General features: G+C 41.0%; 4 protein-coding genes and 1 long non-coding RNA gene across 10 annotated transcripts in view; 2 read left to right on the top strand and 3 right to left on the bottom strand.

Moving 5' to 3' along the window:
* Positions 1–7,095, top strand: part of LOC123746038 (heterogeneous nuclear ribonucleoprotein U-like protein 1) — a 44,227-nt gene extending 37,132 nt beyond the window's left edge. For 3 of the 5 annotated variants that reach the window (XM_069314171.1, XM_045727206.2, XM_045727205.2), the window contains exons 11-12: positions 1,059–1,277; positions 3,963–7,095. In XM_069314171.1, coding sequence (XP_069170272.1) covers positions 1,059–1,277; positions 3,963–4,181 — 438 coding nt within the window. In that variant the 3' untranslated portion in view covers positions 4,182–7,095. The remainder of the gene's footprint in view (positions 1–1,058; positions 1,278–3,962) is intronic. The other 2 variants (XM_069314172.1, XM_069314170.1) reach the window with 1 other exon arrangement.
* A 2,318-nt stretch (positions 7,096–9,413) lies between these two features.
* On the bottom strand, positions 9,414–12,081 carry LOC123746044 (sialidase-like). The gene is made up of 2 exons (XM_045727215.2): positions 12,009–12,081; positions 9,414–11,488 (listed from the first exon to the last, which is right to left on the bottom strand). The coding sequence occupies exons 1-2, from the start codon at positions 12,027–12,029 to the stop codon at positions 9,572–9,574; spliced, it is 1,938 nt and encodes a 645-aa protein (XP_045583171.1). The 5' UTR covers positions 12,030–12,081; the 3' UTR covers positions 9,414–9,571.
* Positions 12,082–15,610: 3,529 nt separating this feature from the next.
* Positions 15,611–26,810, top strand: part of LOC123746035 (uncharacterized) — a 136,009-nt gene continuing 124,809 nt past the window's right edge. Inside the window, exons 1-2 of one of the 2 annotated variants that reach the window (XR_011224977.1) lie at positions 15,611–15,726; positions 22,632–22,735. This is a non-coding gene — a long non-coding RNA (uncharacterized lncRNA). Of the gene's footprint in view, positions 15,727–22,104; positions 22,736–26,810 lie in introns of those variants that run through there. The other variant, XR_011224976.1, reaches the window with a different exon arrangement.
* LOC123746040 (uncharacterized) lies at positions 16,943–19,445 on the bottom strand. Its single transcript, XM_045727211.2, has 2 exons — positions 19,368–19,445; positions 16,943–19,153 (listed from the first exon to the last, which is right to left on the bottom strand). The coding sequence occupies exons 1-2, from the start codon at positions 19,386–19,388 to the stop codon at positions 17,204–17,206; spliced, it is 1,971 nt and encodes a 656-aa protein (XP_045583167.2). The 5' UTR covers positions 19,389–19,445; the 3' UTR covers positions 16,943–17,203.
* LOC123746041 (streptococcal hemagglutinin-like) lies at positions 23,176–25,932 on the bottom strand. The gene is made up of 2 exons (XM_045727212.2): positions 25,805–25,932; positions 23,176–25,370 (listed from the first exon to the last, which is right to left on the bottom strand). The coding sequence occupies exons 1-2, from the start codon at positions 25,823–25,825 to the stop codon at positions 23,421–23,423; spliced, it is 1,971 nt and encodes a 656-aa protein (XP_045583168.2). The 5' UTR covers positions 25,826–25,932; the 3' UTR covers positions 23,176–23,420.

The following is a 26,810-nucleotide window of genomic DNA, read 5'->3' as shown; positions in this document are numbered from 1 at the left end:
AGCAGTTATGAATGCTTGAATGGGAAATCCTCCTTTGAATAACATAATTCTATGTCATAACCATAATTCTTTAGCATCCTTGTTGATCTTGATTACACTACCACTTGTGTGCAGCACTGTTTGGTAAATTCTAAAAAATGTAATTTTAAATACATTGCAAGGCATTTTATTTTCTAATTACATAAGTTATTGTATTGTTTTACAAATTGTTTTATTTTTTTGTTCTGTATCAATAATTATATAGAAAATATATAACCTTGTTACTTAATAATATTTAGTGTAAATTTCCATTTTATTTGTTATATCAATAAATATAAAGTTTGGCATTAGGAAAGGATTTCAGTACACGTGTTTTATTTTTAAGCATTTTTTTTTAGATTTGCAGCGTCAGATATGCACTATTTGTATGAGTAATAGTGTTGCACTTTTTCTTTTTTTGTTGTATATTAAATAATTGGAATGGATGGATGGATGACAAAACCCCCTCCCCCTCCTTGTCTCATTCCAATACAACTCTTATGCCTCGTTCCCCCGCAACCCTTTTTCCCTTGTTCCTCCTCCCTCTTGCATCACTTTTTCCCTTGTTCTTTTGCATCTTTCTCCCCTCACCATCCTTGTTCCTTTGCATCTTTCTCCCCTCACCATCATTGTTCCTTTGCAACCCTCTTCACCTCGTTCTTCTGCATCCCCCTTTACTTCACCTTGTTCCTCTGCATCCCTTTCCCCCCTCATTCACAATTTGACCTTCAGTGCTTTGTGGTAGTTATGTTAATTGTGTGAATGTGGCATTAATATTCATTCTTGTATTATTGGATGCTATTAATATAATTAGTGACCAATGTGCTGCTTGGTCATTAATCTGAATTGACAGATGTTTGGAATTTAATTTCCTGTGGTCGGAATTTTTTCAATATCGATACTTTTTTTTTGGCTCTAGTTTCTGATTATCTGCAGTAGCCATTTATTTTTCCCCCCAACATTCATTTTCATGTTAATTTTTGTAGTTTTTGGTAGACTTATTTGTTTTTGTTTTCTTTTTCCTTCTCTTCTGACTGCAGAGTAATGAGATAAAGAGTACTTCCAGTAGTGCTTCCACTACTACTACTACTAACCCATGGGCAACCCAGCAGGGAACCCAGGGGAGCCAAGGCTATGGGAGCTACGGCAGCTACGGCAACCAGGGCTACCAGGGTTATAGTTATGGCCAGGGTTACAACAATTGGAACCAACAGTACTATCAACAGCCACAAGCTCAGCCTCAGCAGTACTGGGGGACAGTGAGTAGTGTTCAGTTTTTTTCTGTATCATATATGTATGCATTTCAGCGGTTTCCCTTTTAATGTAACAAACGTGCACAGGAATCATAGCACTTGTGATCTTGCAAACTTGTTTAAATGAACAGTATACCCTGAATTGTTTATCAAAAGCTGCAGACTTTTGTCTTAAAGATTCATTGTGAACTATTGATACTGTAGCAAAGTGGGAACTTTTAAGTAAAAGGGGTGAGAGAATGAAATTAATTTGTGGAGTTGAAGTGCATTAGAATTTGGTGGTGTGGACATTTTAGTAGAATGGCTAAGAAGGCTGAAATGATGACAATGGGCAGAGTTTTTCACTCTGATGCCCCTGTTACCTAGCAGTAAATAGGTACCTGGGGTTAGACAGCTGCTATGGGCTGCTTCCTGGGGGGGGGGGGTGTTACAGGCCTTCTTGTAACAGAAAGTAGGCCTGGTCAAGGACCGGGCCGCGAGGCCGCTAAGCCTCGAAATCTTCTCAAGATAACCTCAAGATCAAGATATATGGAAAATGGTGGGGGTAAGTGGTTATAGCTTGATTGAAATGTTAGTGTGGCCATGTACTCCTGGAGCAACTTATGTTGTAGCCTTTGATGAGGAGCGAGTAAGGTGTCGGGGCTATAGACAAAACAAATGCAAAGTAGGAGGCCTATGTAGACATTTAAAAATTGGAAAATTTACTAGACATTTGGTAATGAATGAATTTTACAAATCTCTCAATTGGGCTTGGTTCAAGAAAGTGCTTTATTCACATACTTGAGTATTTGTATGTTTTGATACATTTTATGAATAACTTGGTTTGTTCACCAAACTTGAACTGAATGAAATGAGACAAGTGGATGATATGGTATTTGAAACAAATTATAGGATTAGTTTCGAATTTAGTTTTCAAAAGTAATTTGATGAATATCTTATTTCCCACGTAGTCATCAAATTTGTATAAATTCAAAATACGGAAGATGGTGTATATATTGGAATATTATTAGTTTTATTACTGTATTCTATTTTTATAATGAAATATTTTGCCGATTTAATAGTTTGTTTTTGGCATGTGGGACTTTGCCCATCTTGATGTTGGTGAGATTTTTAGTTTTGCTGCAAGTTGGGCAGGTATTTCTTTTGGCTTCATTTGTGTGATGTCTTTTCTGTAACTCGAATCCTTGTATGACAATGTGAAAGCACAGTCTTTGTTATTTTTTATGCAGAATGACTAGAGTATTGTTGAATTTGTCAAACTTTTGTTTTTCTGGAGGCACCTCATGATGGTTCCCTGAAGCCACCTCGGCAAGATGGCTCCCAGTTATTGTCAGATCAGCTATACGAGTCTGATATTGCCTACTGGAGACGAGCTAGAACCTGGCTTCCCTTCAGAGGCACAAGGAGTAGGGAATTGTTACAATCGCCCTCATCAAGAAACCATCTAGAGTGTAAGCGAAGCAATGTGTAGACATATGCGGGTTTCACGGAAAATGAAACATTGAAACGCCCAAAGAACCTGCAAATGATTCGTACTGACCCAAATGATTCATTTGAAACTAGCCGAAACCTCCCCTAGTGTAAATGGTCACAAACAAGTTGCACCCTGGGAGCTCCAGGCTCCTATTCCAGCAATCAATCGATCAATCAGTCAGTCCTGTCACTGATGTCTAAGCAATTAGACCTTCCTTCACAAGTCTCATATCTTTCAGAATGTGTTGGCCATCCTTTAGACTTGCTTCTGTGCCATTACTAGCCTTTACTATTCGATTCATGCATGTGTGGTTATAAGTTTCACTGCTTGTGTGGTCTTTGTTACATATTTGCTATGAGCTGTGTTTAGTGCAGCCCTTTCTTAAGCTCTCATTTAGCATTGCCCCTACACTAGTGGAGTAGCTTTGGTGTATTTGGGGGGGTGTCCTTGAGACGCCAGGCCACTGTGTGGAGAGAGGTCCTGGGTAGTACAAGGGGAGAGACTGAAGAGGGTCTGTGGGTGCCCTTCAGCCCTTCTAGGCCATAATCTCCATGAGTATGGGCATGTAGCAACTCCATGTCCAGCTGCCTGTTCTCTCTGCATCACTTTCCGAGAAGAATCATGGCTCATACCTACTGGGCGATCATTTTACACATCAGAGCAGAAGAGTTGTTCTCTGACCAACTTCATGGCAGTTTGAAAGTTTTGTCATCTGTTCCCAGTATGGCTTTGTTGCCTTTGGTGGCATTAATAAAGTTGCTCGCCACCCCTCCTTCGACAGGTGGCAGCAGCTACCTACTTTGCTCTTTTGGTGTGTTGGCAGGCCATGTTGTGCAGTCTCTAGATTCATTCTAGTCCTTTAATCATTTTGTCCAACTCGTTTTTGTCTTTCCTCTTTCTGGAGGAGACTAGGTTTTTGGCAGCCTCTGCTGCTGCTGCCTTTCAATCCCTCGTACAGGTTTTTCTACAGAGGGGTTCTAAACCTTCTGCTCAGTGGTTTAAAACCTGCTACTTTCAGAGTTGCCCTCTGGCAGAGTTAGTCACACACCCATGTGTGACTAAGTAGCCAGGGTCTCTAGTGTGTTAAGTAGTTTGAAAATCTTTACAAAAGTATAAATTAATATTTGTTTATGCATTGCCCGGGATTTTGTAACATTGCAATATGAAACTATTTACTAATCAAACATGATATTGATTCACTCTGTTTTCAATTTCAGGGTTATAATTATGGAAGCCAGAGTTATGGCACAACTCCACAGTATGGAACTTCAGGAACAAGCAGCCAGGCTAATACCACAGGTGGCAGTTGGAGTCAACCCAGTAGCAGCAGCAGTAGCAGCTGGGGTGGTACTGGCCAGCAACAATGGGGCGGTGCATATAATAAACAGTGGGGCTCTGGTTATGGCTCGGGAAGCCAAAGCAGCCAGAGGAGGTAGAGTAGTAGTCAGTGGAGCAAATGGCTTGTGGCAGGTATTGGGAAGATGGAATAAAATTAATCTTCTACAGAAAGAAATATTGTATGTTCACAGTATGGGGGGCTAGTGTTGCTGTAACCATTCGATCTGTGCCCTGTCTGTATAAGCTAGTTAACCTTACCATTATGTATCCTTATTTAGTGTTTATTCACTATAGTGTAGGATTTTTACTTGTCATAGCCCTTAGTGTTTGAACACTTGAATATTATTGGAATGAATGGTCTTAAGATATGTTAAATGGTGTCACAGGGGGTGTGAATGTGAACATTGCTTGATGTGTTGGTGAAAGCTAGGACAGTCGGGCTTGTTCCTGATGTTCGTTTTATTTGACAATTGAGAGATCTATCTAGCTAATGTTTTTGCACTGGTATATTGATAGTTAGCTAAATATATAGTTAGTGGCTATATAATCCATATGTTCTAGGCTTTTAGCTGATAAGGTGTATTTACTTAACAACTAAAAATAGTAAGTTTGCCACAAGCATTGTACAAAGTCTTCTTGAAAATGAAGTCACAACCTGAAATTGCTTGTAAATTTATTTCTTGTATTAATCAGTTACTCTGAAGTTTATTTATTCAAATTAAAATTTGAAAGATATGACCTTACCAACTTGTATTAATTTGTTAAAAACAATGAAGGCTGGTAATCATTAATGGTGTTATCATTCCTTAATATATCAGTATTTACGTTTTTTTAAAATTTGGTGTTTATATTTACATAGTAAGACAGGAAAAGCAATAGTTGCCTAAGTTGAGATTTGAAAGAAACTTCAGTTATTTGAAGTCTCTCTATGCATATTTAGTTCTGAGTAGCAAGAACTTGGTAAACATAAAATTTTACCTTCAGTATTAAACAAGGTAGTAGTTGCATTCTGAACTATTTAATAGCTACAAATTTCACTGAATGTTCATTTGCAGAAAGCCCCTAGGCATGTGGCCATGTGATAATTTCCCACTGGATATGGCCAAGTATATAGCTTTTCCCTCCTTTTTTAAGATGGAAATTTTGGGCTATGTTACATGCAAAAAAATTTAGTTTGCTTCGATGGCACGCCCTTGAATCTTCATCGTAAACATTGTGCACAGATAACATTTTGGGCCAAATCTTGAACCCTTTATGTGGATGTAATTTTTCCACCGCCAACTGCATAAAGGGTATACGGACTGTAAAATGATTAAACTTGGCAATTAGAATGTTTGCTAGTGCACAAATATTTTTCACACTCGCAAACCCTAGACTGGATACCCATTCTTTAGGTGGTGTTGGGGGTTTGTCACGTAATTTGTTCATTTAACTTAGTTTCACATTCTTTTAGCTAATCAATTTAGGCATGTGGTGAACAGGTTACATTAAATATTAATTTCTCCTGCATACCCACCTATCCAGGGAGTAATTTCAGGACACCCATAGTAATCCGACGTTAAAATAACTTTAATGTTTACACGTGTATAAACTGCAAGAGATGTTCAGTTCTGCAGTATTCCAAAACAAGGTTCAGTTTAGAAATCTTTTAAGATTAGCAAGAACTGGCATATCTGGCTAATAAATCTTAATAAAAGACAACATACAAATATGGTAATTAAGTGAATCGTCAATTATGGCATCATCTCGTACTGGAACATATTACAAAGGACGGTTTGCCACCACTTTATACAAAAAATTGTATAACGCATTCGATAAAAATTTTAGGCCTTGACTTGGTCAGGATTTGAGTAATGAGATTCAGTTGTGTGTATATAAAGACATTGTATGCTTTTTTTGGGGGGGGGGATTTACAGCTCTTATTAAATTTCAGTAGTCCAGAGATTAAGGGCAACATTTCGGTAATAAAATTGTAAACATGCAAAATTTAGTTGTATGTAGTATTGGTTTGGTGATATTGAAAACGTTTTACATCTGTTTGGGTGTTATGCAAATTTTATCAAAGCAACCATACAATTGTTTTCTATTTTTATACTTAGATACCAGCAAGGTGTCAAAGATAGTAACATCATTGCATCTTCAATTTTGGCAGATCACTCTGGAGAGATTTACCAGGCCTAGAAATGATTGAGGCAGTAACTATGCTACAAATGCTGCTCTTAATATCATTGCTGGCCTCTTGCCTCCAGTCAACTCTTCACTTAACTGCTAGTTTATCTTTGATAGAAATTTTTATATGATGGTTTCTTGATAAAATCGGTATTTAAAGCAACCGAATGGTTGAGAAGTACGTCTACGTGCCTTGGTAGTGTGGGTTTCATGATGAGTAGATGGCTTGAACAGGCTCGATGAACAATGTTCATTATGCAGGTCTGGTACAATCTGGCTTCCCTTCCCCCCCCCCCCTCTCATTTCTAGATTACCAAAAGTGACCCCACAATATTCTTGGATTAGTCGTCGAAGCTTCAGTAAGTAGACGAGCTCGGCATTTTCCATTTAAGGTTTAAAAATAGGTCGACACGTATTGCCTAAGTGCTCTAATCATTTACTTTACCAGATGAAGAATGCCTGATTAGTTAAATTTAACATGCGAATGAAAATTGCCAGAAGCCATAGTTGTAAATGATGCTCTAGAAAATTCAAGTCAAATGTATCTGCTGTTGGTAATATAATAAGGATTAGGACTTGAGGTATGTTTGTCACCAGTGTTTCATCTCTAGGTTGTTTTGCTTCAACCCTTAAAAGTGGCTCTATATTGTCCTAATTTTTGCTTCGTCTGACTTATGACTGTTTTTCAATACAAGAATTTGTTTTGCTTATGAATGGCTATAATTACCAAGATTTGACATCTCTGGCTATTGTTATCTAATAAAATTATGAATAATTTATAAAATCATTAATTAGAACACTTGAGTATGTGGTACATTTCTAAATATATATTCAATATATTGATTTTGACACATTTTTTTCATCCATATATCTAAATATTACTAAAATGGAAAATGTGTAGCTCTTATATAGATTTCAGGAACAAGTAATAAAGTGTATTTAAGATTGTATAGCCAAGGAAGTATATGGAGGTTTTAAATTTGTCTCCATTGTAAAGAAAAGTAATTTAAAATATACAGCATATGTTTTTTTAAGAATTTAACATGGTTGGCAGTCGTACTAAGAATAAAGAGGCTGCTTTGCATTTTACACAACTTAGATCTTGCGTTTTACTTCAATTTAAACTTCAATTGGCATAAATTTTACAAATTGTACAATCCTTATGTTTTATTATAAATATATAATTTTGTCGTGTCAAAACGAGAAATTGTCTCGTGAATGGGCTTAATTGTTTTGGTGAAGATGGGAGCTTAGTCAAACTACAGTACTGTCATAATCAAAGTTCTGGAGGAATGTTTACATGGCACAGTTCGCTCGGCAGTTACATAAGCAGCCTTCAAAATATAGTTTCCTGTGGCCATTGTTGCGTCTTGAATGATTATTTGTGTGGGGCAGTGTTACACTGGAATAGCGGTGAAGCCAGCCTTGGCGCCGCTCTCACCCTACACACACTTCAATTTTAACGCCAAACATCCAACCGATTTAAACTAGGGGAAGTTTTTTTTTTTTTTTTTTTTTTTTTTTTAAATATAAAACTTTCCTTATTGGAGTATTATAATGTTACACAATTGTAATCTCGGTGAAGAGACAAGTTCAGTTCAACGAGTTGAAACGTTCGAAAGAGAAATGAAGTGGAAGTTGTAGTGTGTTTATTAAGACAAGAATAAAAATATATCTCAAAGGGATAGAGTAGCTTAGGCTATTTCTACCCCCCTCTGAAGTGGGATAATGTGCACTTGGAGAGAAGGAAGGAATGATTCTGGATGCTTAAAGTGTATCTGGCAGTTCACCTTGCATAGGGGATTTTATTGACATCAAATGTATGTGGACAAATACGCATAATATTTAAGTGTAATTATCCTACGCATGTAGGATGATTATGGGTGCTCAATAAACTACAGCTGGCTGTGAGTCGGCCCTTCATCATAAACAAAAGTTAGTTATTTTATGCACACGCCAACCTCCAGGTTTACGAATCTAAATCTGTATTCTACAACTCAAATGACGTCCGAACACATCCGGAACAAATGCTTTGCTGACTACTTTTCTCTGAAAACACAACCCTGTAAAAAGATGTGAAGGATAAATAAAATTGTCAGTAAAATTTTTGGTTGAGGTCTGATAAAAGACCTTTTGTGCCCCCTCTAATCCTTTTTGCGCTGCCTACGTTACACTATACACTATCCACCTCCGGCAGCAGCTGTCAAATAAAAAAAAATACCACTCGCAGGAAGAGTATGGGGGGAACAATTAACATAGGTATGTCGTACCTAAAAGCCAGAATGCACTACTTGGGCTAGTATACAAGGCTCTATTTATCTAACAGTGAATTTCGCTATTTTCAAATTAATTTTGATTCACGTTCAAATTTACACGTGTGCGTCTACATTGGCAATCGACTTTTAGAATGGTCCAGGACGGACCGAAACGACGTCGTCCCTTCACTTTATAGTGTGTGGTCTGGTCAACATATTTCAGTCACGTTATTGTGACTCATCATCTGCATTCAAATTTATTTATTTGAAAAAAATATTAAGAACATGAATTACTGACTTGATCAATTTTATGTTATAACTAATTAAAAAATTAAAATATAAAATATTGGAAAGCTTTATCATCCCATAAAAAAGTAGAAAATATAATTTCAGGAAGACTGCTTGTTTAGCAACTTGGGCTATTGGGTACAAAAATAAATAAATATATATATATATAATTGTCAGTGTAAAATTCTTGTAAAAAATTGTCAGTATAAAATTCTAATAGAATTGTAAATATATATATAAATGGCGTGATATATAAATGAAAATCATTTTGAGGCAATGGAGTAACATGAACTTGTGTTCTGGTGATTTCCAGCAGACACCTTCCTTAACCGACTCTGCTGCAGTGATACAAAAGTACCCCGTTCTGAGTAAGCGAAATAATTTCAGTTCATATTAAGTATATTATGTGCCATCTATTTAAGCCGGAGAATGTGTGTGACTGATGTTGTTTACACTGTGCCTATCACCCATCCAACTTACTCACGTGATGATATAATAAAAGATATCGTTATGCATAAAGTTTATTTTGTTTTCTAAAGTATAATGCACTCGTTCATTTTATACTGCTTACTGATTTGCATAAGTCAACTCTAAGGTATAACATTTCAACTGTTCAAAAATATTTTATATTTTTAATACATTTCCTTAATCACAAACTTATTTGTAGGAAAAAAGCTATTTAAACTTCACAATATACAAATCGAAAATTATTTCCAATGAGTTATGTCAAAGTAAATAAGACATGACAAATAGCAACAACTGTTTATGATGTATTCCTAATTGTCAAAAGTTAGAACGTAACCGTATTTGCCGCGATTCTCTGAAGCGTCGTACTGGCGGAGCTTAAAGTTGGAGCCATCCAACCTGGTGCTGGGTGAAGATGGTGAGAAAGATGAGGGAGATGTGGCTGAGGCAGCCCTGGTGAGGGAAGGAGTGAAGGTGGCACCGGTTTGGCCAGTGTATGGAGTGGCCTGGCCAGGAGACGCTGGAGTGCGGAAAGTGGCAGATGATGGAGTGCGAGATGGAGGACCACGAGAGGATGACACTTCCTCAGTTTCGAAGCCGATGCCTTCACCGGCCCGGAATCTGTGAGTGCGGCGTGTACCGTCATCGTCCACCACTGTGTAGGTGCCCTGGACATTGCCGTCGGCGTCAGCGCTCTCCGACCGTGAGTACTGTTCGGAATCGAAAGCAAAGTTATAAGAGGCATCAGCTTTGGAGTCAGCCAAGGGGTCGACGAAAGGAACCTCTCGAACCGGAACGATCCTGCCAGTAGGCTGACCTGAAGGTGCTCCAGGCACCTCAGGTCCTACAGGAATGTGAGCTCCTTCAGCGATAAATCCTGTAGCAGATCCTGCCTCATACTTTATAGCTCGTCGTTGTCCGTCATCAGCTACAAAGTCGAAGTTTCCTACTACGTTGTTGTCTCTATCTCCTGATTCAGCGCGTGAGTGACTGGAGGTCTCGTAAGCGAAGCTGTAACTACCATCCGGTGAGAGTTGGCTGCGTGTATTGGCAGGTTCGAATGGTCCGGTTTGTGCACGAGTTGACGGAGAGCTGTACTGAGTTTGTGTGGTTGTGAAGGTGGGACGACGAGGAGCAGGTGAGCGAGAGCCAGCTGGGGAGGCAGGAGAGCCAGGTGCTGTTGGACTTCGGTAAGTTGTTGGTCTTCCTCTGACTGCAGCTGATGCAGTCTGTGAGCCGAAGTGTGACTCGGGTGATTTAGGAAGATGATCTCCAGAAGCCACAAAACCTGTGCCGCTTCCAGCTTCGTAAACAACTCTGCGTCTCACACCGTCGTCAGCCACAAAAGAGAACTGCCCGTCGACATTAAGGTTAGCATCAGCAGATTCTGATCGCGAGTGATCTCCAGCATCGTAAGAAAATGAGTAAGATGCATCAGATCCTGCGCCGCTTCTGAGGAAAGAAACAGGTCCAGCGGGAGAGCCGGAAGTGGTGCTAATGGGGCGTGATGGAAGGCGTGATGTAGATGCTCTAAAGGAGGGAGATGTTGCAGAAGTTTGTGAGGGTCCAGAGGATGATGGTCTGGCAGCACCTAGAGTAGAAGATGGGAATCTGGCAGCAGAAGACGAGAGTCGTGTTGCAGCTGGAGTAAGAGAAGGATCTGCAGGTGCCTGAGGAAGATCGTCGCCTTCAACGACAAAACCGGTTCCTTTACCGGCAGTGTATGTGTAGGTTCGTGTACGACCTTGGTCGTCGGTGTAAGTGTAGGAGCCACGCACATTACCGTCCGAGTCACTTTGTTCAGTACGTGCCTGTCCATCTCCGGCAAAATCGAATCCATAGGAAGCATCGGCGTTGGGATCGGCGAGGGGGTCTACGAAGGGTGGGCGAGCACGAGCCTGAGCGTGGGCAAGGGCAAAGTCAGGGTGCGGGGCAGGCAGATGAGCACCCCTTGGCTGGAAGCCGCCCTCACCAGCTTCGTACTGGAGATTAATATTATTGCCCTCAGGGTCCCTGTAGCCGAAGTTGCCTTCTACCTGACCAACTGCAGATGAGCGAGCACTCTCGAAGGCTCCCTCGCCGGTATCATATCCGTACTTGTAGGTTCCATCCTTGTGTAGAACGGAGTACTGTGACCGTCTTCCTGTGCCTACTTGAGGAATTTTGTAGGCACTTTCGTCTGGGCGAGGCGAACTCAGCGCGCTAACCGCTAATGCGGACAACAGCGCCTGCAAGAGAGACAGGAATCCATTTTGGGTTAGACTTATTCTACTAGCACTCCGTTGAGAGCGCCACATTAAGTACAGAGTGCTTTATGCCTTGACATAAACATGGTATTGTTATGTATATATTGACATACGCTAATTTATGAAAGATTTATAATTCATTATGTTAAGTTAATCGTACTGTAAATATTGAATATAATTATTCGCAACAAAGATGGATGAAGGCCTGAGTGAGAACATTCTCATGTGTCTGTAGCGAGTAGATTAGCCCAATAATATACTCGCTCCAAACGCACTGCTTATATGCTCAGGCAACACCTCATCGTTCTCCAAAGGTTGGCAGGAATATTAACTGGAAGTAGGGAAAGGTTTGAGTTCCATAATTAGTACTAAGAAGAGCCTTCTCTCGTTAGGCTAATGCGTTTGGAGCGAGTATATTATTGGGATAATCTACTCGTTACAAGTCTTGCGTTGCTCAATAAACAAGAGCATTATGTCGGTCAAGAGTTGTGGAAGATGTTACCAAGCTAGTCCAGGCGACCATGATGTGGACGGTGTGGTGGCGGGAGGTGGTGTGGTGGCTGTGTGTGCCGTCAGCCCCTTATATGCCACACTCTCAGCCTGGATGGTGGCCGACCTTGCTCCTCTTGGACCCGTTACCTTGTGTCCCGCCTCTAACTGATCCCGATTTCACTGTTCCTTTCCTCCCATCACCATCAAGTTCAAGTACGTTTATTGAGTCAATAAAGTACATCTCAAATGGATAGAGTAGTTTAGGCTATTTCTACCCTCCATCCCATCAACCTTTTGGCGTGATCTCTGGTCTCGAATCTTGTTTCATTTATTGTCCCAAATACAGTTGTTACAACTACCTTAAACTGCTAAAGTAAATATAATAAACCTGTACATTAGAGAGCGAAATCATAATTTTGTTGGTTGTCCCTAACGTCTTTAACAGTCGTGGCGGGTGTATTGTGCATAAACCATATATTGGCATATTAACAGTGTTATTTGCTTTGGTTTTTGCTGCTTGGAGATCGAGCCAGCGTTCCTCTTCTGTTATCTATATTAGTTAGGGACAATTTTAATTTTATTTGTTTCATTTTAATATTTTCCTTCTCTGTGTTGCTGACTGATTTTTATTCCGTACTTAGAGAGCGCTTCATTTTTTTACTTGTATCTTAGTTATTAAGTTTGATTCAAATGTTTGTTTGAAACTGAGGCACGTGTCAACATTTTGTTGTATTTTTATTATTTTCCACGAAGTGTCTTGAGAATGCTTTACGTTATCGATTTTATACTGACAAACTCTGTGTGATCGCCAATTAAGGTTCCGTTCGGTTTTGGTCGGTGATGCACACGGACATTAAATGTTATTAAATTATTTAAATATGTAAGGAATGTTGCACAGGGACCAAGGCTGCCACTCTTGAGCGGTAACGGTCAAAATCACATCTAGTGTTACTTTTTTATTATTATTATTTTCTACCACAAACGTGGCCACACATTTACAATGCTAACAAGCATATATACATTTTCTTCTGTCCTCCATGGACAAAATGAGAGGTCTGTTAAACATATAGTTCAGGGATTTATTGAACAATCAACCACAGAAGGTGATTGTAGTACTTTTATACTATTTATAATCCTTGTTGCTCGCTTCTTGCATGTTGTTGTTTTACATTCAGATACTCAGAACAGAATTTTCGTGTAGCACGGGGAATAGGGAGCTCGTAAAAAATGCTTCTTGCATTCCCTAATGCAATATATAGAATATTGAAGATTTCTGAAGGAATCAGTGACGTGCTGATATTCGGCTTCATGGAACTGCTGACTATAAATCGGTTGTACACTTGGCTTGGTTCTCTCGTTACGGGCTATTCATGCCCGTGCCACCTCTTGGGTGGCTTAATCTTCATCAATCAATCGGCTTGGTTCTTGACTTGTAACCGGGGATCCCGGGCAGCACAGGAATGGTTGCGAACGTTTCCTTTCACCTGAAGCCTCTTTTTTTTGTAGGGAAATTCCTGCGCAGGCCCTAAGCCTTTGGCTGGCCTCTGTTCATATAATAATAATAAGGTACCCGGTAGTTAGTCAACTGTTGTGGCGCTGCCTCCTTGAGAGGGTCAGTAGTTTGACCTTAGGAGAACCTCAATTTAAGAAAAATATTTATACATACACAGGGGACTTCAGGGACTGCCTGTCCCCGAAAAAAAACATTAATTATAAATGTCTTGTGAAAGAGCTCATTCACTACGACTTGCTTCGTTCTATTATCAAGACGAGAGTAGAAATGAAGGAGACCGTTCTTATTGGCAGGTTTCATGTTGACTTTGAACTTGAGTGTGTTATCATCTTTCATTACTTGTGTGTCAGAGAAAGGAAGTTTTACATTTTTTTATAAAAATATATTGTATTTTAGCTCATTCAATACCTCATTGAATCTCTGTTCCTAAAGTTATCCGGATCAAAATTACATGACTTGTGATGATCAAAATATCGTCAACACAGAACAAACATTTCACAATGCTTGGAGATGTACTGGAAGATGGACCTACATTACCTCATTACATTAACAAATTGGAAAGCATAGCACTAACAGAAGATCCCATTACGATGCCGAGTGATTATTAATACAATTAATAGCCAAAGAAGATGTAATTTTATCATGAGCCAGGACGATGATATCGTTGTTGAGTAGAGGAAGGTAGTTAACCCTTCAGTAGTCTCAGAAGTTGATAGTTGGAACCTTGATAAGCAGCACGGTACGGTAACATCCATACTATCTGAGATGGTGGATGTTATCTTGGCATGTATCAATACAATTCTTTGTATTGATACATACAAGAGTTCTTACATTCTAGTAAAACCACTAGCACGCATAGCCTTTCGGGCAGGTCCTTCGTCCTAATTTTGCCCGGAATACGCCACATCGTTTATTTGCATTGCTAATAGTACCTAACAGTTAACACAACGATACCTCTAAAGAGCTAGATAGTCTTTGTGAAGCCCTGTCAAAACCAGAGGTGATTGGGAACATGGCACTATTGGGTTTATGTGTGATGGCCAAACCACCCATGTAGTCGTTACCGGGTCTCTGGTTATTGGAAATGAAATGCTTAATTGTTGTTTGATGGAGTCAGAAAATTTAAATCATTTTTGGCCTTCATACAACATTTTGTCTGTTCTCTTGTTGAGTTACAATGGTGTAGGTTTCAGCATCCCTGAGTTTTGCTTTGGTTTTGGGCTTGAGGCTTATCAACTTCGAGACGGTTATTAAGGCCACACCATCGCTTACATTACCAACCAGCAAGTATACTTTACCCCTGAAGAACAGTTCACGACTGAAGTAAATTTAGAATGTGAATATATACATCTTAAAGCGGATTGGTTTGGTTTTGCCTTGATACCTATCAATCTCCAGAGGGTTATTCAAGCAACTACATGCTTACGGACCCTACCAGTAATTATACTTTAGTCAAGAACATATTCCAGGTTTAAAATAAACTCAGCGTATATTTACTAAGGGGAACACGTCTTCTTGTGTATATATTTCTATGTGAAGAGATATACGCCTCTCTGGTATATATATATATATCCCTGTATCTGAGGTTTAATGCAGATGCTGTTATTTCAGGATGTGTCAAAGGCAACATCGCCGCCCGCCTTGTGGTAACTGACCATTAGCAAGGTTCTCCACGGCTGTAATATTAACATATTTCGTTATGTTTAGTTTCGTTGGTTTTAGTAGAGCGACGGTCAAGATGTTTTGCAGTAAATCTTTCGTAACATCTGAGGCACTGTAATTTACAAGGTTATTAAAGAAATGTAGACTGAGATATCGATTTTTTGTTGTGTCAAGGGAAACTATACCATAACAGTTCATACAAAAATGAAACATAATTTATTTAGATAAATTTTTATTTGGGTAGCATATTATTTTCTATTACAAAATAATTGTAGAAAATCTAAAGTAATTATAAAATATATTAATTTTTTTTAAATATATACATTTTAAAGTATATATTTGCATAGTAGTATGTATATGGTTTTAAAATGATTTTAGATTCTAGATATAAAGACGAGAAATAACGTAAAATCTAGTAAACATACTTAATTTAAGTGTGACGTGTAGCATAAAAGCGAGACAAATTACAATGCCTACTTTATACTTTACGAAAGGGTTACTGTGTTTAGAATATATATGGCTCCCACTAACTTACGAAGACATCAGTGATGAGGTAGGTCAATGTGTCCTATTACCACATGTCCAGCGTCACCAGAGGATGACAGGAGTGTTGAGAGGCAGGCTATCACGGCCCCATCCTCGATTGATTAAGATTGAGCCACCCAAGAGGGGGCACGGGCATGAATAGCCCGTTAGTGGTGGCCCTTTTGAGCCATTACCAGTATCAAGAGATGATACTGGAGATCTGTGGAGGCGCGACTGCACCCTGCGTGACGGGAGATGTCTCCCGGACCAAATGGTGACCAAATGGAGCCCCATCCTCCCCTTTTTGGTAGTACTCGAAGTGACGATATAATTCTACTATATAATTCTTTAGTACGTCAATATTTGTACTATGGTGCCCATAATTACAAAAAGTATTATCTAAACAGGATGATGGGTTGTATACTTACATTCTGGGGGCAAATGACCCTAATTGAATTTTTTTGGGGAAAATTTATCATACTATTTTAGTTATACATATATATATATATATATATATATATATATATATATATATATATATATATATATATATATATGTATATATATATATATGTATATATATATATATATGTATATATATATATATATATGTATATATATATATATATATATATATATATATATATATATATATATATATATATATATATATATATATATATATATAATATATTTCATTGCATGTTTAATTTGCAACAACTTATTCATTGTGTATATCAGAATTCATAAAAACCTTTGCTTTATTGTTTTGTAATAACGTTTTAGTGAATTTACAGTGAGAGGATAGACATTAGGCTGTCGTTTCCTTTTATATAGTAATTTTAATATGAATTATTTGTATAATTTTAGAACAAAGTTTTTAATTGCTTAATATTCTAAAAATAAACAAAGAAAAGTTTTATTAAAAATATCTTAAATTTAAATCATGTACTAGTGATGCTATAATATGGAGAAGCTAAGCAACCTTTAATGGTAACATCACAATAATTTGAAACAATTATTGCAATCATGACGGTTGCAGCTCACTATACAACAGGGTGACAAGTGTCAAGATAGACCAAGGTGTCCCATCGTCAACACATGCCCATCACCAGCATGTGATGACGGGGGAGTTGAAGTGTCCCATCGACAACACATGATCAGCACAGCATTACATCATGCCTATATTTTGGGGCTTCTGACCTTAAATGTTATCACTGGGGTAAACTTAATCATCATACACATATGGTTCAATATTTTTATTAGTTTTTCATTGTATGTTGCTCTGTGCAACAGCTTATGCATTGAGTATATCAGAAAACCTGTTAACATTGTTTTTGTGTTTTGTTTTGCAATAGCTTATTTGGAAATTTATATGTACATATATAGCATTTTAAGTATTACAAACGAAATTAGAATTTGTTTCTAATTTCTATAGACACTGCGTACATTTTTACAAATAATGTCAAAACGTATTCAATGGCAACAACTGTAATTATGTATTCCTAATTGTCAAAAGTTAGAACGTAACCATATTTGCCGCGATTCTCTGAAGCGTCGTACTGGCGGAGCTTAAAGTTGGAGCCATCCAACCTGGTGCTGGGTGAAGATGGTGAGAAAGATGAGGGAGATGTGGCTGAGGCAGCCCTGGTGAGGGCAGGAGTGAAGGTGGCACCGGTTTGGCCAGTGTATGGAGTGGCCTGGCCAGGAGACGCTGGAGTGCGGAAAGTGGCAGATGATGGAGTGCGAGATGGAGGAGGACCACGAGAGGATGAAACTTCCTCAGTTTCGAAGCCAATGCCTTCACCGGCCCGGAATCTGACAGTGCGGCGTGTGCCGTCATCGTCCACCACTGTGTAGGTGCCCTGGACATTGCCGTCGGCGTCAGCGCTCTCCGACCGTGAGTACTGTTCGGAATCGAAGGCAAAGTTATAGGAGGCATCAGCTTTGGAGTCAGCCAAAGGGTCTATGAAAGGAACCTCTCGAACTGGAACGATCCTGCCAGTAGGCTGACCTGAAGGTGCTCCAGGCACCTCAGGTCCTACAGGAATGTGAGCTCCTTCGGCAATAAATCCTGTAGCAGATCCTGCCTCATACTTTATAGCTCGTCGTTGTCCGTCATCAGCTACAAAGTCGAAGTTTCCTACTACGTTATTGTCTCTATCTCCTGATTCAGCGCGTGAGTGACTGGAGGTCTCGTAAGCGAAGCTGTAACTACCATCCGGTGAGAGTTGGCTGCGTGTATTGGCAGGTTCGAATGGTCCGGTTTGTGAACGAGTTGACGGAGAGCTGTACTGAGTTTGTGTAGTTGTGAAGGCGGGACGACGAGGAGCAGGTGAGCGAGAGCCAGCTGGGGAGGCAGGAGAGCCAGGAGTTCCAGGTGCTGTTGGACTTCGGTAAGTTGTTGGTCTTCCTCTGACTGCAGCTGATGCAGTCTGTGAGCCGAAGTGTGACTCGGGTGATTTAGGAAGATGATCTCCAGAAGCCACAAAACCTGTGCCGCTTCCAGCTTCGTAAACAACTCTGCGTCTCACACCGTCGTCAGCCACAAAAGAGAACTGCCCGTCGACATTGAGGTTAGCATCAGCAGATTCTGATCGTGAGTGATCTCCAGCATCGTAAGAAAATGAGTAAGATGCATCAGATCCTGCGCCGCTTCTGAGGAAAGAAACAGGTCCAGCGGGAGAGCCGGAAGTGGTGCTAATGGGACGTGATGGAAGGCGTGATGTAGATGCTCTAAAGGAGGGAGATGTTGCAGAAGTTTGTGAGGGTCCAGTAGATGATGGTCTAGCAGCACCTAGAGTAGATGATGGTCTGGCAGCACCTAGAGTAGTAGATGGGAATCTGGCAGCAGAAGACGAGAGTCGTGTTGCAGCTGGAGTAAGAGAAGGATCTGCAGGTGCCTGAGGAAGATCGTCGCCTTCAACGACAAAACCGGTTCCTTTACCGGCAGTGTATGTGTAGGTTCGTGTACGACCTTGGTCGTCGGTGTAAGTGTAGGAGCCACGCACATTACCGTCCGAGTCACTTTGTTCAGTACGTGCCTGTCCATCTCCGGCAAAATCGAATCCATAGGAAGCATCGGCGTTGGGATCGGCGAGGGGGTCTACGAAGGGTGGGCGAGCACGAGCCTGAGCGTGGGCAAGGGCAAAGTCAGGGTGCGGGGCAGGCAGATGAGCACCCCTTGGCTGGAAGCCGCCCTCACCAGCTTCGTACTGGAGATTAATATTATTGCCCTCAGGGTCCCTGTAGCCGAAGTTGCCTTCTACCTGACCAACTGCAGAAGAGCGAGCACTCTCGAAGGCTCCCTCGCCGGTATCATATCCGTACTTGTAGGTTCCATCCTTGTGTAGAACGGAGTACTGGGACCGTCTTCCTGTGCCTACTTGAGGAATTTGGTAGGCACTTTCGTCTGGCGAACTCAGCGCGCTAACCGCTAATGCGGACAACAGCGCCTGCAAGAGAAACAGGTGTTCATTCGGTTAAGAATGCAATTAAGAACAGTAACAATTACTCCATGAAGAACGCAACATTAAGTACTGAAAGCTACCTACCCTGACACATATTATTTTGTTATTCATATGTTTATCTGCACTAATTATCTACCCCACCCACACAATGTATGTACTAAGGAACATCTTATCCATCAAGAGTTGTGGAAGATATTACCAAGCTAGTCCAGTCGACCATGATGTGGACGGTGTGGTGGCGGGCGGTGGTGTTGTGGCTGTCTGTGCCGTCAGCCCCTTATATGCCACACTCTCAGCCTGGATGGTGGCCGACCTTGCTCCTCTTGGACCCGTTACCTTGTGTCCCGCCTCTAACTGATCCCGATTTCACTCCTCCATTCCTTACTTCAGCATCTGCCTCCAGGTGTGATCTCTGGTCACGGATCTTGTTCCGTTTATTGTCCCAAATACAGTTGTTACAATTAGCTTAAATATAGTTTGTTCATTAAATATAATAAACTTCAACTATGAGAGTTTAAAAGATATGCCATAATTTGTATAGGTTACCCTAAACGCTATTAGTATTAGCGATTTTATAAAAATGTTTCACCATTATTTGCAGATTCATATCAGGTTTAATTCCCGTAGTCTCTCCTCATAGCTCATGCCCTCATATCAGATTTTACTATCCACTGGACAATATGAATGTATTAGTTGGGAGAGGTTGTCTCGTGGAAGGGTAACCTTTTGTTAAAGAGGGAGAGTTGAAGCAGGTGACTGACATTTTCTGCAGATGAAATTCATGCAACGAATAAAATTTAGAATTATCTGCCAGAGACGACCACTAGAATATGTCTCATTTGCATTTGGATTTAGTTTTAAGAACTGAGTAACAGCCTATGTGCGTTCCGTCATAGACTATGCCGCACCAGTTTTGTGCATTTATTTCCAAAGCGATAGGAACAAACTTGAAAGCATACGGAATGAAGCCATGGCAGTCGTTCTTGGAGTCCCAAGAACTGCCAACACATCTAATCTAGAAGAGGAGTTGTCCCTCCTCAGTGTTAAAAGTATAATTAAAGAACTGAATGCTAGGCTTGCAATTAAGATAGCCAGAGATTCTCATTACAATGACATTGCCAAGGAAAAAATTATTTCTGTGCTACTTACAGGAGGGAACGGGAGAAGCAAAAAATGGCATCACAGATCAGTCTGCTACCTTGAAGAACTTCTGCTTGAGCAAGCCCGTAAGTACATGTCTATAGAGAGGTTACCTCCCTGGGAGGATGACCCATGCAGGATTATCATCAATGAGATGACAACGAAAAAGTCTAACATGATACGGCAAGAAATGAGGCACAAGTATCTTTAGGAAATTTATAAAGAAGCCGGAAATAAATTAGATCGAATCTACAATGGTGGGTCATCGTGTAGAATAAACCCCCACATTGTTTGAGTTGGGAAAATACTATTGATCAAATATAAATACTGTTATAGAAACACTAAGTTGAACGTTGACTTTATTAAAAATATTGGTTCGTCTTTAAAGGCTTCATCAAGTTTGACTAATACGAGCTTGTAAAGTGGAATATAGGAGGGGGGAAGATGAGCGTTAGTAGGATGCCTGATCAACCAGGTTGTGATTCTTACGTCAGGCTGCGAGCATCCGCGTCCGACAGTCTGGTTGACCAGATCGCCAACCAGGAGGCCTGGTCGGCCCCAGAGACGTTAATCACGGGAACCAACGCAAGGAGCTGAGGACGGAGTATAGTTAACAAATAAGCGAGGTGATGGTTGATGGATTAAGATTTAGTCACCCAAGAGGCGCCACGGGCGTGAATAGTCCGTAAGATGATGGTTGTTTGATGAAGATTGACGGTGATGATTTGGTGGGCTGGTGGTAATATACTAGGGTGAGTTTAGAGGGGTTTGAATGATGGGGTGAGATTAGGGGCGGATGAGGTTAAAGGGGTGTTGGCGAGGTTAGGTCATGGGGTGTTGGTGGGGGTTAAGGTACGGGGTGATGGTGGGAGTTAGGGTAGGGAGGTGTTGGTGAGGTTAGGTCAAGGAGTGATGATGGGATAGAGCGAGGAGGGTGAGAGTTGGATTGTCTGGGTAGTGATGACTTTTTCGAATCATAATATATATTTCTTAACAATTCATTTAACAAAGTGTGGTCGCTATGCTGATTTTTCCTTAATATTGTCCCTTGGTAATGTAGTGCTTAATGGCTGCAGCATCTTTGCCGTATTTAGTAATATTTTCTTCGATACGTTTTGCGTCCTTGAAATTTTTGTTGCTCATGTTTCACGCGTGTGACATAAACTGTCTTGATGTTATCTACGCGACGTGCTTCCTTAGTTCGTAAATCTGTGTATCTATGTATTTACGTATTTAGGTTAGCTTAGCATTTTAAAAGCACCGAATCACCTTCTGTGGTTGATTGTTCAATAAACCCCTGAAGTATATGTTTAACACATCTCTAACCCTGTCCATGGAGGACAGAAAAATGTATATATGCGGTTAGCATTGTAATTGTGTAGCCACGTCTGTGGTAGAAAATAATAATAATAATAAAAATAAGTTCACATCTTACTCATGTAAGTTTTTGAATTCTTAACCCATGTGTACGTTTGTTCACAGTTACTACATGGATAATGTAAACCACTAATGCAGTGAAGTAACAAAATGAGTTCCATTTGATGTAACTATATATATATATTTTTAAATTAGCTTGGTTAATTTGTAATCAACGGGAGGATTAATGACATTTATCAAATATTGTAAATGGAATAAAATCTTAATATAACTAGCTAGGCATATGTTTATATATCAATCAAATGAATTAATTTGATAAATAATAGAGGTATTCTTTCAGATTAAAAAAATAGCAAATTTATTTAGACACAAAATCCATGTTCACACATTTTATTTTGCTGATAAACTCTAACACAGAATTAAGAAAATTAACAATTATTAAATGGTATACGTGACAAGGGGATTACTTGAATGTTTCTGGAAAATTTGTGTTCTTTCCACCAGCAATAATCCACAGCGATCCTCTAATTATAAGACTTATTGATTAGCACATTCACACTCCCACATTCATTTTGGTGCAGGTCACCATAATACTAATTCCTTCCTTCCTGAGAACATACACAGACTGATGAAATAGCCTATGTACTTTTTACTGTACACCAAATGTAGTCTTTTCGTAGCCTGGCCCCTACAATTCCAATTTCCCCCCCTTCAATTCGGCTTTAGGCATAGCCCACAAAGCTAACATCGACCTTAATATTGAACGGTTAGGGTTACCATCCTGTCAGTGACAATGAAGTACCAGAATTTCTTAAGCTAGGAATACTTGAGTTTCAGTGTGATTCTGTTGGAAGGTAAGAGTTTCCCAGTGTTGATGTTGGAACATTTGATTAATGTACCTGTGTAATGAACATTAACATATCTTAGTTTCGTTCTCAACTTACAGATTACTCTGAGTTGCTGTAGCGCAACCATTTGCTCCATACTTTGATGCAGTGAACAAGACCAAGTGATGCTCAGTGTCAGGAAGAAGCAACGCCAATCAATAAGGTGAATATTATTATTATTGATATTTTATTTCACGAGTGCTGCATTCTAGCTCCTGGAGTGGAAAAGGAGTGGTCTTCATGTTGTCATGGCCTGCTTCGTGTAGAATCATATGAAATCTGGCCCGCAATAGTAAACGAGTTTGGAACCCCCTAGCCTAAAGCCCGACACCAAAAATAAACCCATAATGCCCAAAGATTGATTATTGTGTCAGGCTGTAATGTGGAGACGGTAAGCAACTTAAAATTATATATAACATTTTTGAAAGTGCTTGTGCGTTCATGGTGTTTACTGTTCATATTACAATAGGGAGACAAGTGGCAAGATAGGTCAAGGTGTCCCATCATCAACACATGATCAGCACAGTGCTCCCTCATGCTCTTATTTTGGCGGCTTCTGACCTTAAGTATTATCATTGGGATAAAATTTATGATACAAATATGGTTTGAGTGTTTTTTTATTATTTTTCATTGCATGTTTTTATTGTGCATAAAAAATATCAGTATGCCTGTTAACCTTGTTTTTGTGTTTTGTTTTGCAATAGCTTATTTGTAAATCTGTATATACATATAAAGCTTTTGAAGTATTAAAATGAAATTAAAATTTGTTTCTAATTTCTATAGACACTACATCCATTTATACACGTAATGTCAAAACGTATCCAATAGCAACTGTTTATCATCTGTTCTTAATTGTCAAAAGTTAGAACGTAACCATATTTGCCGCGATTCTCTGAAGCGTCGTACTGGCGGAGCTTAAAGTTGGAGCCATCCAACCTGGTGCTGGGTGAAGATGGTGAGAAAGATGAGGGAGATGTGGCTGAGGCAGCCCTGGTGAGGGAAGGAGTGAAGGTGGCACCGGTTTGGCCAGTGTATGGAGAGGCCTGGCCAGGAGACGCTGGAGTGCGGAAAGTGGCAGATGATGGAGTGCGAGATGGAGGAGGACCACGAGAGGATGACACTTCCTCAGTTTCGAAGCCAATGCCTTCACCGGCCCGGAATCTGACAGTGCGGCGTGTGCCGTCATCGTCCACCACTGTGTAGGTGCCCTGGACATTGCCGTCAGCGTCAGCGCTCTCCGACCGTGAGTACTGTTCGGAATCGAAAGCAAAGTTATAGGAGGCATCAGCTTTGGAGTCAGCCAAGGGGTCGATGAAAGGAACCTCTCGAACCGGAACGATCCTGCCAGTAGGCTGACCTGAAGGTGCTCCAGGCACCTCGGGTCCTACAGGAATGTGAGCTCCTTCAGCGATAAATCCTGTAGCAGATCCTGCTTCATACTTTATGGCTCGTCGTTGTCCGTCATCAGCTACAAAGTCGAAGTTTCCAACTACGTTGTTGTCTCTATCTCCTGATTCAGCGCGTGAGTGACTGGAGGTCTCGTAAGCGAAGCTGTAACTACCATCCGGTGAGAGTTGGCTGCGTGTATTGGCAGGTTCGAATGGTCCGGTTTGTGCACGAGTTGACGGAGAGCTGTACTGAGTTTGTGTAGTTGTGAAGGCGGGACGACGAGGAGCAGGTGAGCGAGAGCCAGCTGGGGAGGCAGGAGAGCCAGGAGTTCCAGATGCAGTTGGACTTCGGTAAGTTGTTGGTCTTCCTCTGACTGCAGCTGATGCAGTCTGTGAGCCGAAGTGTGACTCGGGTGATTTAGGAAGATGATCTCCAGAAGCCACAAAACCTGTGCCGCTTCCAGCTTCGTAAACAACTCTGCGTCTCACACCGTCGTCAGCCACAAAAGAGAACTGACCGTCGACATTGAGGTTAGCATCAGCAGATTCTGATCGCGAGTGATCTCCAGCATCGTAAGAAAATGAGTAAGATGCATCAGATCCTGCGCCGCTTCTGAGGAAGGAAACAGGTCCAGCGGGAGAGCCGGAAGTGGAGCTAATGGGACGTGATGGAAGGCGTGATGTAGATGCTCTGAAGGAGGGAGATGTTGCAGAAGTTTGTGACGGTCCAGTGGATGATGGTCTGGCAGCACCTAGAGTAGAAGATGGTCTGGCAGCACCTAGAGTAGAAGATGGGAACCTGGCAGCAGAAGACGAGAGTCGTGTTGCAGCTGGAGTAAGAGAAGGATCTGCAGGTGCCTGAGGAAGATCGTCGCCTTCAACGACAAAACCGGTTCCTTTACCGGCAGTGTATGTGTAGGTTCGTGTACGACCTTGGTCGTCGGTGTAAGTGTAGGAGCCACGCACATTACCGTCCGAGTCACTTTGTTCAGTACGTGCCTGTCCATCTCCGGCAAAATCGAATCCATAGGAAGCATCGGCGTTGGGATCGGCGAGGGGGTCTACGAAGGGTGGGCGAGCACGAGCCTGAGCGTGGGCAAGGGCAAAGTCAGGGTGCGGGGCAGGCAGATGAGCACCCCTTGGCTGGAAGCCGCCCTCACCAGCTTCGTACTGGAGATTAATATTATTGCCCTCAGGGTCCCTGTAGCCGAAGTTGCCTTCTACCTGACCAACTGCAGATGAGCGAGCACTCTCGAAGGCTCCCTCGCCGGTATCATATCCGTACTTGTAGGTTCCATCCTTGTGTAGAACGGAGTACTGGGACCGTCTTCCTGTGCCTACTTGTGGAATTTTGTAGGCACTTTCGTCTGGCGAACTCAGCGCGCTAACCACTAATGCGGACAACAGCGCCTGCAAGAGAAACAGGTGTTCATTCGGTTAACAATGCAATTAAGAACAGTAACAATTACTCCATGAAGAGCACGACATTAAGTACTGAAAGCTACCTACCCTGACACATACTATTTTGTTATTCATATTTATCTGCATTAATTATCTACCCCATCACCGGAACTCTCAGTTCCTGCGATGGCGCTGGAACCAATCGTATTGGCGTTCGCCTTTCCATTGGGGACTTTCGGCGCCGTGGAGAGGGAGGACCTGCTGCCTGGGTAACAGCTTCTCCTCCATATCAACCTACCCTGGCTTTGCGCCCTAGTGAGGCCACTCCAGAGCACAACACCATAGTCTCCTGAGACTGATAGATGCCTACTACTATCTACCCCATCCGCACAATGTATGTGCTAAGGAACATCTTGTCCATCAAGAGTTGTGGAAGATATTACCAAGCTAGTCCAGGCGACCATGATGTGGACGGTGTGGTGGCGGGCGGTGGTGTGGTGGCTGTCTGTGCCGTCAGCCCCTTATATGCCACACTCTCAGCCTGGATGGTGGCCGACCTTGCTCCTCTTGGACCCGTTACCTTGTGTCCCGCCTCTACCTGATCCCGATTTCACTCCTCTATTCCTTCCATCACCATCAGCCTCCAGGTGTGATCAATTTACACCAAGTTATGATAAGCGACATACTGCAGGTTTCTCAAGGAAGTGTTTGTCTTCACGGCGAGGTGGGGAGGAACGAGCTATGTTTGACTTGTTAAGGTTAAATTCGTATATGGAGTGAGTGAATACTGCAAATATTTGCCTAGGAACTACAGTGTTCTATACACAACGTGAATCTATGCGCGATCTTTATCTGATCAGGGCTCTGTCTGACCCTTGTGTGATCAGGGCTCTGTCTGACCCTTGTGTGATCAGGGCTCTGTCTGACCCTTGTGTGATCAGGGCTCTATCTGACCCTAGTGTGATCAGGGCTCTGCCTGACCCTTGTGTGATCAGGGCTCTATCTGACCCTAGTGTGATCACATTTGATTGATTGTTGCCGCCGGACGCGGCTAGTTTATTGTGCACCCCATACTTATCCTGTGAGCGGTAGGGCAAAAAGCATTACAGAGGGCATAAAAGGTCTTTATCAGACCTCATCTTACATTATTACATAAACAATTTCATCTATCCTTCACACCTTATAGTTACAATGTCAGCTAGTTACAGAGAATGTTCTATTTCAAGAGCTCTATATATACAGTAAGTCATTATACATTAATGGTAAGTCGTATCGCTAATACATAATTGTTTGAGGAATGTAGATATTACAGTCAAAGGGGAGCTGCTGTTTATTATTAGTCTTCACAATACTGAGTTTCTTAATCTCATATGTCATTTATCTACTGGGAGCGAAATATGGATACAGCGCAAGGATTTCAAGTATTTTCATCCTTGGTAATAAGATAGG

Source organism: Procambarus clarkii, chromosome 78, assembly GCF_040958095.1.
Source record: "Procambarus clarkii isolate CNS0578487 chromosome 78, FALCON_Pclarkii_2.0, whole genome shotgun sequence".
In the NCBI taxonomy this organism is placed as follows: Eukaryota; Metazoa; Arthropoda; class Malacostraca; order Decapoda; family Cambaridae; genus Procambarus; species Procambarus clarkii.
The sequence above is the reverse complement of the archived record's forward strand: the minus strand, read 5'-3'. Positions and strand labels throughout refer to the sequence as shown.

Excerpts from the sequence above, each read along its gene's own strand:
- LOC123746044 (XM_045727215.2), bottom strand. The coding sequence starts at position 12,029 with ATGGTCGCCTGGACTAGCTTG. Across the intron at positions 11,489-12,008 it reads TGGTCGCCTGGACTAGCTTG|GCGCTGTTGTCCGCATTAGC; the intron begins GTAACATCTTCC and ends TCTCTCTTGCAG.
- LOC123746040 (XM_045727211.2), bottom strand. The coding sequence starts at position 19,388 with ATGGTCGACTGGACTAGCTTG. Across the intron at positions 19,154-19,367 it reads TGGTCGACTGGACTAGCTTG|GCGCTGTTGTCCGCATTAGC; the intron begins GTAATATCTTCC and ends TTTCTCTTGCAG.
- LOC123746041 (XM_045727212.2), bottom strand. The coding sequence starts at position 25,825 with ATGGTCGCCTGGACTAGCTTG. Across the intron at positions 25,371-25,804 it reads TGGTCGCCTGGACTAGCTTG|GCGCTGTTGTCCGCATTAGT; the intron begins GTAATATCTTCC and ends TTTCTCTTGCAG.